Source organism: Sorex fumeus, unplaced genomic scaffold (genome assembly GCF_029834395.1).
Source record: "Sorex fumeus unplaced genomic scaffold, SorFum_2.1 ptg000039l, whole genome shotgun sequence".
In the NCBI taxonomy this organism is placed as follows: Eukaryota; Metazoa; Chordata; class Mammalia; order Eulipotyphla; family Soricidae; genus Sorex; species Sorex fumeus.
In genome coordinates, this window is record NW_026606096.1 from 33,769,411 (window position 1) to 33,780,823 (window position 11,413).

An 11,413-nucleotide genomic window follows, 5' to 3' on the forward strand; every position below is an offset into this window, starting at 1 on the left:
GCCTGTCACTGTGCACGTGGGTAGTCTGGCTACTCCAACCAGAGTTTCAGTTCATAGTTGGGTGTTTTTGTGCTTTTCTGTTGCACATAAATCTCTGATCTGTGGTTCTTTCTATATTCAAGATGGGTGTCCTTTGTTGGATATATTTAAGGGCTGGAGCGATAGCACAGTGGTAGGGCGTCTGCCTTGCATGGGGCCGGCCCAGCCCACCCAGGTTTGATTCCTCCACCCCTCTCGGAGAGCCTGGCAAGCTACTGAGAGTATCTCGCCCACACAGCAAAGCCTGGCAAGCTACCTGTGACGTATTCGATATGCCAAACACGGTAACAACAAGTCTCACAATGGAGACTTTACTGGGCCCGCTTGAACAGATCGATCAATAGTGGGAGAACAGTACTACAGTGCTACAGTTCTTTGTTTTTAATTTTTTCAATTGAATATCTGTGAGATAGACCATTTAGAAAGCTGTTCATAATTGGGTTTCAGTCATACAATGATCCAGCACCCATCCCTCCACCATTGTACATTTCCCACCACCAGGGTCCCCTGTTTTCCCTCCCACCACCCCCCAGAACCTGATTCCCCCACCCCTAGCTTTCCTCTATGGGGGACTCTCTCCTTTTCCTTTTATGCGTTATTGTTTGCAATATAGGTGCTAAGATGTCATGGTGTTTGTTCAGGGCATTCGGTATTTTTATCGGGACAGTGAGGCTGGAGTAGCTTTTCAAGTGGGTGGCCGCGTTGGGATGTGGATGTGACTGCCGAGGCTTCCGGAGGTACAGGGAGGTGGGGGCAGGTAGCCCATCCCGACCCCGAGAAAGCCTGGAGATTTCAGTCACAAAACCTACATACCAAAATTTTCAGCCGATCATATCTTTGATGAGGTCCGTACTGAGACAGTGGAGTCAGGCAGGGGCTATGGTGGCAATTTTGATTTGTGGGTGTGCCTCCCACATCCCTAACTTTATTTATTTATTTATTTATTTATTTAAATTTTTATTAGTGAGACACCATGAGGTACAGTTGTGGACTTACAAATTTTTGTGCTTGGGTTTCAGTTATACAATGATCAAATACCCATCCCTCCACCAGTGCCCATTTCCCATCACCACAGATTCCAGTATCCCTCCCACCCCTCCATCTCCCCTCTCCCGCTCTGCCTCTGTGGTAGGGCATTCCCCTCTGTTCTCTCTCTCCTTTTTGGTATTGTGGTTTGCAAAAGAGGCAATGGGTGACAGTCATGTTTGGTTTATAATCTACTTTCAGCATGCTTCTCCCATCCTGGGAGGATCCTCCCAACACCCTTTATTTTCATCCCTAAATTTTGGCCGTTGAATTTCTTGGTAAACTTGACCCCAAGTTGTTGGGTCCGGCCAAAGGCAGAGCGGCAATTTTGGAGTATCAGGAAGCCTGAAGGCACCATCAGGCTGCTGGTACATTCGTCCCAAAGGTACAGATTGACCTGCTGGCCGCATCATACCCCACTAGTTAATACTTCTGAGCTTGGTTTGTTTAATCCAATAACTGAAAAGAACGTAATTGAATGGTGGCTTTGGGCACCTACTTAAGAGACTTTTGTTTACTCCAAGGTTATAAAGATGTTTTATTTCCTTCTAGAAATGTCATTATTTAATTTACATTGGAACTGGACATTACTTAGGGTAAGAAGGGTGAGAAAGTTAACTTATTTACTTTTTAACCTCCGATCTAAGTTATCCAGCATTATTGCCTAAGGAGACCATCCTTTCCCTCCTGCTCTGGCCTCTCATCTTTAGAAAAATTGGTGAATGTTAGTGTATAGACAGACTAAGTTTTGCACACTTTGATCTCTCCTTTTCTCTATGATTTTCTTCTGCACAAATTCCACACTGTTAAACTTTATGTTGCTCTTGTCTCCAGTGATTTTACTAAATCTTCTTATGAATCGTAATAGTTTATAGCTTCTTTTGGAATTTCTAGTACGCATTCATGTGAATTACAAATAATGCTAATTCTTCCCTTGCCTTTCAAGCAAAACCTTGTTAATCCACTCTTCTTGTTTCTACTCTCTTTTGTTCAGGCTCATTTTCCTTGTATTATTGCACTGCTTAAGACCAGCAGAACAATGTTAAATACTAGTGGTGATAGTGGAATTTTTTCATTTGTTTATAATGTCATTGGGGAAGTTTTTAGTATTTCATCATTGTATATAATGAATGCTACTTAGTTTGACAGATGCTGGTTTTGTTCATATTAAGGAAATTAGGTTCTATTCTATTTGTTAAGACTTTAAAATCATAAGTGGGTATTGAATTTATCATTCTCATTTTTAAAAATAATCTGTTGAAATGACATTGATCAGTTTTCAAATGATAATCCAACATTGTAGGCCTGAAACAAACCCCACTTAGCTGTGATGTATTGCTTTCCAGTAAACTGCTCACTTAGATCGGCCCTTCATTTATTCTCGCTTTTCTCCTGTGTTCATGAGAAAGATTGGTCTATACTTTTTCTTTCTTTGAATGTCAGTAACAAGTTTTAGAATCAAATTTATACTGGCCTCATAAAAATAGTTTTCAGTGTTTTCTTTTCTATTCTTTTTACGCCTCTCTGCCAAGTTGCTATCATTCCTTTAAGCATTTGGAAAGGCCAGGAGTGGTGAGGGTGTGTGCTGGACACGTGGTCAGCCTGGGTTCCATCTTCAGCCCCACTGGGGCAGGCAACAGGGATAATCTTTGGCACCACTAGACCCTCAGACCTTCACGATGAACCCCCTGCAACTGTGGCCAGAGGAACCTCCTGGGCATTGTTGGGAAGCCCTAAAGGAAAAAAAATTGGGGGAGGGTGGGAAGCAGGAGAATTGGCAAAGTCTTCACCACACTTTTGTATAATTAAATATAATTAAAAGTCTAGGGCTGGAGCGATAGCACAGCGGTAGGGCGTTCGCCTTACAAGCGGCCAACATGGCCGACCCAAGTTCGATTCCTCCGCCCCTCTCGGAGAGCCCGGCAAGCTACCGAGAGTATTCGATATGCCAGACACAGTAACAACAAAGTCTCCAATGGAGACGTTACTGGGCCCGCTCGAGCAATTAAAAGTCTATCACAAATGTGATAGATTTTTTAAAAAATTTTTATTGTGAGACACCATGAGGTACAGTTGTAGACTTACAAATTTTGTGCTTGGGTTTCAATTACGCAATGATCTAATACCCATCCCTCCACCAGTGCCCATTTCCCACCACCACAGATCCCAGTATCCCTCCCACCCCCCATCTTCCCCATCCCAACCTGCCTCTGTGACTGTTGTGTTAGATTTTTAATTATAAAGAAGTTTTCTGAATAAACATAATTCTAGTCAGATTTTCTATTATTATTATTATTATTATTATTTTATTTTGGTTAGCTTTAACAGGTCATACTTTTAAAAGAAATTTCTTTGTTATTGTGTGTTTTTTTGGGGGAGCTCCTAAGTAGTATATTGGGGGCATTTCCTGAGGTTCCCAAGGGCTGGCTCTGTGGCCTGATGATTCGACGCTGGTGGCCACAAGGGCTGCACTCCATAGTGCACGGGGCACCGTGCAGTGCCAGGAACCAAGTCCCGGGTTTCACTGATGCTTTGTTCCTCTGAGCTTTCGCCATCCCAGGAACTTGTTCATTTTGTCCTCTCAGCATATGTGATCTGTAGGAAAAAATATAATCTCATGTATTCTTAATAATAGGTATTTTAATAAAATAAAAATATTTAGCACAGCGGGTAGGGCGTTCGCCTTACAAGCGGCCAACATGGCCGACCCGAGTTCGATTCCTCCACCCCTCTCGGAGAGCCCGGCAAGCTACCGAGAGTATTCGATATGCCAAACACAGTAACAACAAAGTTTCCAATGGAGACGTTACTGGACCCGCTCGAGCAAATCGACGATCAACGGGAGGGCCTCCTGTCTAAATATTTTAATAAAAATATTTATTTTCAGCTGAACAGTTTTCACTTAAAAATACATCCATTAGAAATAGGGAACTTTTGGGGCTGGAGTGATAGCACAGCGGGTAGGGTGTTTGCCTTGCACGCGGCCGACCCGGGTTCAATTCCCAGCATCCCATATGGTCCCCTGAGTGCCGCCAGGAGTAATTCCTGAGTGCAGAACCAGGAGTAACCCCTGTGCATCTCCGGGTGTGACCCAAAAAGCAAATAAATAAGGAAATAGGGAACTTTTCCCCCCCTTAGCTGTAGATAGGTGCTATCCAGTGTAGCACATACTAACTGTATTAGTCTTTTAAAAAAAATTTTGTGTGTGTGTGTGTGTAGCCAGGAATTAAATCTAGGACCTCACGTGTATGAGACACGTTACCACTGAGTTGCATCCTGACCCTGTATTTGGCTTTTAAGCATTTACAATGTTGGGCATCATTTTTTTTCCCTCAAAGTAACATTGATTTATAAAATTTTATAGGTTACAGGTGTACATCAGTATAAATCAACAATTGTATATACAACATTGCGTTTGCCAGTAAAAGTCTAATTTTATCCCATTCACCAGCCCCCTTCACGCTTCCCTTCTGTTTGTTGCTAGTTTGTCCTATAGCCTGAAAGTTCGTTCCTTATTTAAGTATTTTTATTTTCATTTGAGGGCTGCTCCCAAAGGTACTCAGGGCCGCCCTTCTGGCTCTGTGCTCAGGGATCACTCCAGTCTTGGGGGAACCGGTGCGGTGCTGGGGATCAAACCAGGGTCAGCCACATACAAGGCAAACAACCTTAGCCCCCGTACTATCTCTCCATCCCTGAAAGTTGATTTAACTCATTTTTTAATGTATCACGTATGCATGAAATCACGCGACCTCTGCCTTTCTCTGCCAAATAAACGTCACTCTGCATAGTTCCTCCAGGTCCTTCCACGTGGCCGCATATGGCAGGCGGCCATCTGTTTTCAGCGGCCCAGTAGTATTCCATTGGGCATCCTGGCCAGAGCTGTTTTATCCAGCCATGGGTGCTGGACATTCAGAATGTTTCCTGTCGTGGCTGTTGAGAGTAATGTGGCAGGGAAGGGGTGGGGTCAGATAGCTCTTCAAGGTAACATTTTTGTGTTCTTCAGGCATACACCCAAATGAGGGGAGTCATAGATGATACTGAGCTTCTCAGTTTGATGTTCGGAGAAGTTCCCTTCCTGTTTTCATCAGGGCTGTGTGACTGTCCAGCAGTGATGGGGGTCGCCTGGTGCGTTTGGGGCCGATAGATGGGGAACAGGCTGCAGACAGACCACCAGCCAGTATCAACAGTTTATTCCCGATTCCACAGACTAGATACAGGGGAGAGGAACCGCGAGAGAGTGGGGGACAGTGACAGACTGGGAAACTTCGGAGGAATGGAGCACAGAGGAGGACTTTCACACAGGCATGGGGAGTTGGGAGTGTCCCTGAGGAGTCCAGGAGCCACAGAAGCACTGCTGTGGGTAAGACAAAGGGTGGCACTGAACTCAGTTAATGCAACCGCCTGGCAAGAGGAACAGACCCGAGCCAAGCTGACCTGCTCCGAATAGAGGAGCAGCAATCACACATGATGGGGGGGGGCGGCGCCCCATTTGGCGCTATCCTTTGCCTCGGAGGCAATGTCTCTGACGCTCTCTCTCCTCGAGGAGAACCCTGGGTGTATGATCAACAGGGCGGCATCACCAGATGGCTCGGGGCAGTGTAAGCCGGGGTCCAGCGGCTGCTCACACTGGTCTACGTTCCCACTGAGGTACAGGCAGGTCCCCTTCTCCCCACAGCCTCCCCAACACTCGATGAAAGCCCATCTCAAAGGCGTGATTTCATCTGGTCCTCTTCCTTCCTCTTCTGTGAACTGATTCTGACTTGCTAGTTAGGAATGACTGTCTGGAGCTCCTGCCACACAGGGTCTGGACACTCATTTGAATCATATTAGTCTGCCTTGCTCTAGGACTAGACTCAGCGTTGCTGTCAACGAGTTGAGTTTCTTAAGTGAGATGGTTAAAAATCTGGAGAGGGGCTGGAGCGATAGCACAGCAGGTAGGGCATTTGCCTTGGCACACAGTCAACATGGCCGACCCAGGTTCGATTCCCAGCATCCCATATGGTTCCCTGTGCACTGCCAGGAGTATTTCCTGAGTGCAAAGGCAGGAGTAACCCCTGAGCATCACCGGGTGTGACCCAAAAAGCCAAAAAAAAAAAATTCGGAGAGGTAGGGCAGGGGTCAAGGCACGTGCTTGGCACATAGCCAGTCCCAGTTCAGTCCCCAGCACCATGTGGGATCCCCTGAGCACCACCAGGAATCAGCCCTGAACACTGCTGGGTTGGCTCAGCCTATTACCCTTCACCCCTCCACCCCGAAAAAAAAAAAGATCTGGGGCTGGAGAGCTAGCACAGCGGGTAGGGCGTTTGCCTTGCATGCGGCTGACCCGGGATCGATTCCCAGCATCCCATTTGGTCCCCTGAGCACCGCCAGGAGTAATTCCTGGGTGCAGAAGTAGGAGTAACCCCTGTGCATTGCCGGGTGTGACCCCCCCCCCCAAAAAAGCAAGATAAATAAATAAATAAATTGCTCTACCCTATTTAAAAAAAAGAAAAAAAAAGATCTGGAAATCTACGTGATGTGTTGACAGTTCTCATATTGAGAGACATTCGAAATCCATGAAGTCACAGTTCTGGTTAATAGAGGAGAAGGTAGCGAGAGTAATGCACAGAGGACGGATTTCTTAAATGATGACTTAATTCATTATTCCTTTTGCAGGGATGTGCGATCAGTGATAGGAAAGGACATTTGAACCCCTTTGTATTTAGTACTTGACATCATTTTCATTGGAAACGGCTCTCTGTGCTTTGGACGTTTCCCCCCTGAGTCAACTTTGTTCTTGGTGGAGCTGACCATTTTGTTCCGTGTGTCCGTGGAAGGCTGCCCTTAAAGAAGGGCTAAGGGGAGGTTGTGAGTTCCAGGTGCCCACAGGAAGCAGGAGTGCTGGGACCGGGGCTGCAAGATGCCTTCAGAGAAACTCCAGAGAACAGTTTTTGTTGCCGTTGTAGGCGCTACACTGCCGCCAGGGAAGGGTTGCTGAGGATAGCGCAGGACAGGGCAGGACTCCTGCTGACAAGTGTCTCCGTGGGCTGGGGGCTGTCCCATGCTCTTCCTGCCCCTAAGCTAATGCCACCTATGGAGTTTGCTCCAAACACAAGTATCTTAGAAGTAGCTAACTCAATGGACTTAAACCTTATTATGGTCAAGAAATGAAATAAGAGGTCGAAGAAAAGTAATTTCTTTCAAATCAACACTAGGAATCTTTGCCGTTGCCTACATCTGTGTGAATTTAGTTATAAGCATTCAAAGCCTTCGTCATTTTTACGCATCCTTTTTTTTTTTAACTAGTCTCATAAATGTTTTGATACTCATTACTCATCTGCTGCTATTGTGTTGCTAATTTTTTTCTGTTGCCACACAACACACGTCACCACCGACATGGAGGCTTCCAGGCACACAGGCGGTCTGCTTTCTGGTGAGAGTGGAGCCCCGGCCAAGCCCGGGGTCTCCGACGGCCCCCCACAGCGCCCTGTGCCGGCTCCTCGCAGGCTCTCCCGGGGAGGAGCTGCATCTGGGTTCATGGAGCCGCATCCGGGTTCATGCAGGGGGTTGTGTGCCTGACAGCGATCCCTGACACACTCAGTGGTTGCTGGGGACTGGGAGGCCACGAGGTACCGCGGAGCGAAACAGGGTCAGCCGCATGCAGGCGTGTGCCCGCAGCCGTCTTCTGTTCCTCCTCTCATCCCCGCTGGTCCTGGAAGGGATCCTCCTCCCCGACCCCTCCTCCTCCTGCCCACCCTTTGTGTCTTCATTTGCGTGTGTATTTGTGTCTGCATGGCCGTGTCAGTGCCATAAAGGAATCGGATTATGGTAAGATTAGTGGCCACTTTTCACTAGCCAAGACTTCTCTGTTTTATTTGTATAAGATTTCAGATAAAACTATTACTGAATATCTTTACATTCTATAAACACCGCATGTTTAAAAGCATGGACTCGGGAATCGTACTGTTTATTTGAATCACAGCTCCGCTACTTACCAGCTCTGTGACCCCAGTGAAGTGCCTTGATCTCCGTGTCTCTTTTGCCTCATTTATAACGTCAAGGCCTGCCTTGTTGCTCGGATTGAGCAGATGGATATATTTCCTGCTCTTAGAACTGTTCCCGAGACATAATGTATGTTCTCGTAGAACATCTCTCGTCGTTATCATTAGATTCTTTTTTGAGGAATTATCATTGGCATATATCTTGGAGAAGCACACGAATGCATTCGTTTTTGGATGAGCTGTCCCCTCACCCGCACTACCAGTAATTTTCTGTTTTGCGGACTCTCCTTTCTTAAAGCCTGAGTTTTGAAGCGGGGGTGTTTAGATGGCCTCTCTTCGCCCTCCTGAGCTGTGTTTGAGAGGATGCTCAGTCCCACTCTCCTCTGTATCTCCTGGCCCCTGGAACACTCTGTGGCCCCTGACGACGGGTTGCTTGAGAGACTTGAATGGGTTGAATGTTTGCTCAGAGCCTTTGCCCATCTGCTGGGGCATGCAGGGAGAGCCCGGGGCAAGGGGGTGCACCAAGGGCTTTCTGTCGTGGTCCTGTTGGCCCACCCTTGTCCCAGCAGTGCTTCTTCACAGCAGCGGTTCCTTCTCAGAGCACCCGGGCTCCGTGTCCAGCCTGTCTGTCGTTCGTGGTGATGACCCGTCACAAGTCCCAGCACTCCTTGCGAGTTGGAACTCACTCTCCATGTCCTTGTTTCAGTCCCCCGAGACACCAGCACAGGCCAAACAGTTCCTTCGCAGAGGTCCAGGTTTCCGAGCCACTCGTCCTACAGTGGCCATCGCTTTCCTCTCTTCCCCAGCTTGAAGCCTGGCACTTCTTCATTTCTTACCCGGCTTCTCCTCGGCCTCTTCATTTCTCTCCTCCACACTGTGACGCCTCTTAGTGCTTGGCGTCGCTTGGCCCCGTCTGGAATCCGTTAGGTCTGACCCTGCTTGTGGCGTTTTCTCACCTTGCTGAGTGTCCCCTTCAGAGCAATCACTGCTGCCCAGGCCCCAGCTTAGCCAATGGCCCTTCGTAGGCTGATCTGGCCGGGGACGTGTTTTTGTACATACAATTTTATTGGAACCCAGCCACACCCGATCGTGTTCATGTTTTTCGTAGCTGATTTTGCACAGGCAGAGCTGAACCCACGCAGGGAGACCGTGTGGTCCATGCAAGAGTTCCCGGAAGCACGGGCAGTGGACATCCAGTCCAGCTGGATAGTGATCACTGGCGGTTCCCCCTAATGCCCCTTGGAAGGCCTTCCGCCTTCCAGAAAAGAACAGAAATGAGGGGAAAGGAAGTTAATAGGCAGAACTGTGGCATTCAGCCATTAAACTTTCTGCTTAAAATAGAAAATTTGTCTAAAATGTATTTTAATCAAATATTTCAAAATGTTATAAAATTATACATACATACACATGTATGTACATATACTTGAATTTTCAAATTCATGGAATAAATTAGAAGAGTATCAGAACAATAAGCGTTCGGCGATGACTCAGAATTCTAGCTGGGCACACTGGGCTGGAGGTAGGCAGAGCACTCAGTGTCCCTGGCTCCCGGCCGAGTTGTGGGTTGGGAAGTCCTTTGATAGAAGCCTTGGTACCACTGGCTCCACTATGTCCAGCCATGACTGAGGCCAGTAAACTTTGTATGATCTGAAGAAGCTGTTTACTAAGAATTGTTTTTTCTTGGGGGGGTGGGGGGAGGGCTTTTAAGCCACACCCAGCAATGCACAGGGGTTCCTCCTGGCTCTGCACTCAGGAATTACTCCTGACGGTGCTCGGTGCTCGGGGGACCATATGGGATACTGGAAATCGAATCTGGGTTAGCTTCATGCAAGACAAAGGCCCTCCCTACTGTTCTATTGCTCTGGCCTCTAGAACGTTTCATTAACACTTTGACACTGGTGCTACAATATGTTAATTAAACCACGTTTAAGTGTGAACCACTGGTAGTGCATGCCAGCTCCAACGTGTCAAACATTATTCACTACATTTGTCATTTAATACGTGATATGCCTCAAAGTGTATATATACTACAAAGTGTATTTTGTTTGTTGGGGGAACCGTACTCAGTGCGCAGGGCTTACTCCTGGCTCTGCGGTCAGGGATCACTCCTGATGGGGCTCAGGGGAATATGTGGACACACTGAGACCACATCCATCTGATGGTGCAGGAAAGGAGAACTGTAAGTGCTGTTTTGCCCTGGTCAGCTGCAGGTGGTCAGGACAGGTGTGATAAACATGTTGATTGCGCCTCCAGGGGAGGCAGAGTGAGAGTTGTGGAGTTGCTGCGGGCTGAGCTGGGTGCAGGAGAGAGAGTCGGGCACTGCGGGAGAGTTGGAGGGAGCATTGTGGTCCAAGCTAGAGAGAGAGTTTGGGAAAAACGAGAGATGTGAATAAACGGCAACTGATCACCAACCAGCTTGGCCCTTGTTCCTCCTTTGTCCACCCATTGCAACAGCCGTCCCGGATGGGGAATTGGTTCGAGAGCACAGAATGCGGGTGGCGAGAGAGAGCCCTTCCTCGCCGCCCGGAGAGCCCACTAACATCCATTAATGTGTGATCACACAGAGCATCGCCTGAGCTAAGGAGTGTATGCACTTGCCAACTCTAAAATTACTATGAGTAACTGCTCATGGTCACCGTCACATCGTCGGTGTGTCCATGAGAAGACGTCAGAAGTGAGCATTAACGTGTATTTATTATACATGGCATTGCCTGGGCACACAGCTGATGCGGTTTTGTTTCTCTCGGCAGCAACTTGAATTGGTAGAACCAAGCGGCTGGATTCACGTTCCTCTAACGGACAACCATAAGAAGCCGACCCGCACGTTCATGATCCAGATTGCAGTTCTCGCCAATCACCAGAATGGCCGAGACACCCACATGCGGCAGATTAAGATCTACACGCCCGTGGAGGAGAGCTCCATCGGCAGGTTCCCTCGCTGCACCACCATTGATTTCATGATGTATCGCTCAATAAGGTGACAGAGCAAAGTCATTTGGGGTATCTTCGTTTTATCTTGCTAGTAAATATTGCAGCTGGTGTTTTTATTGAAGAAAAAAAAATCTTGACAATTCTGTGTGCATTAAAAGGTATTGTAATTTTGATAACTTTTGGGTCACGTGGTCTTTATTTCGTCTAACTTACAGGAAGGCTCACATTTTATATTCTTAAAACTGGGTTCACCGCCAGTCTTTAAATATTTCACCATATTCAAATGAAACCAGCTGAAGTTGTCGCTGCAACATGCTGGGGTCATGGGACCGGCCAGGGAGCTGGCCATGACAGCCCACCTCACTGCCTGTTGTGCACTGTAGTGGGAGGGGGCCAGCCCACAGGAAATGACACACACACCCAGAGCCTCTGCAGGG

At 47.4% G+C, this 11,413-nt stretch overlaps 1 protein-coding gene across 2 annotated transcripts in view; it reads left to right on the top strand.

The window, feature by feature from the left end:
- ANAPC10 (anaphase promoting complex subunit 10) overlaps positions 1–11,139 on the top strand; it is a 52,157-nt gene extending 41,018 nt beyond the window's left edge. For both annotated transcript variants that reach the window (XM_056119041.1, XM_056119040.1), the window contains exon 5: positions 10,796–11,139. In XM_056119041.1, the coding sequence (XP_055975016.1) occupies positions 10,796–11,026 (231 nt within the window). In that variant the 3' untranslated portion in view covers positions 11,027–11,139. The remainder of the gene's footprint in view (positions 1–10,795) is intronic.
- Positions 11,140–11,413: the final 274 nt, after the last annotated feature.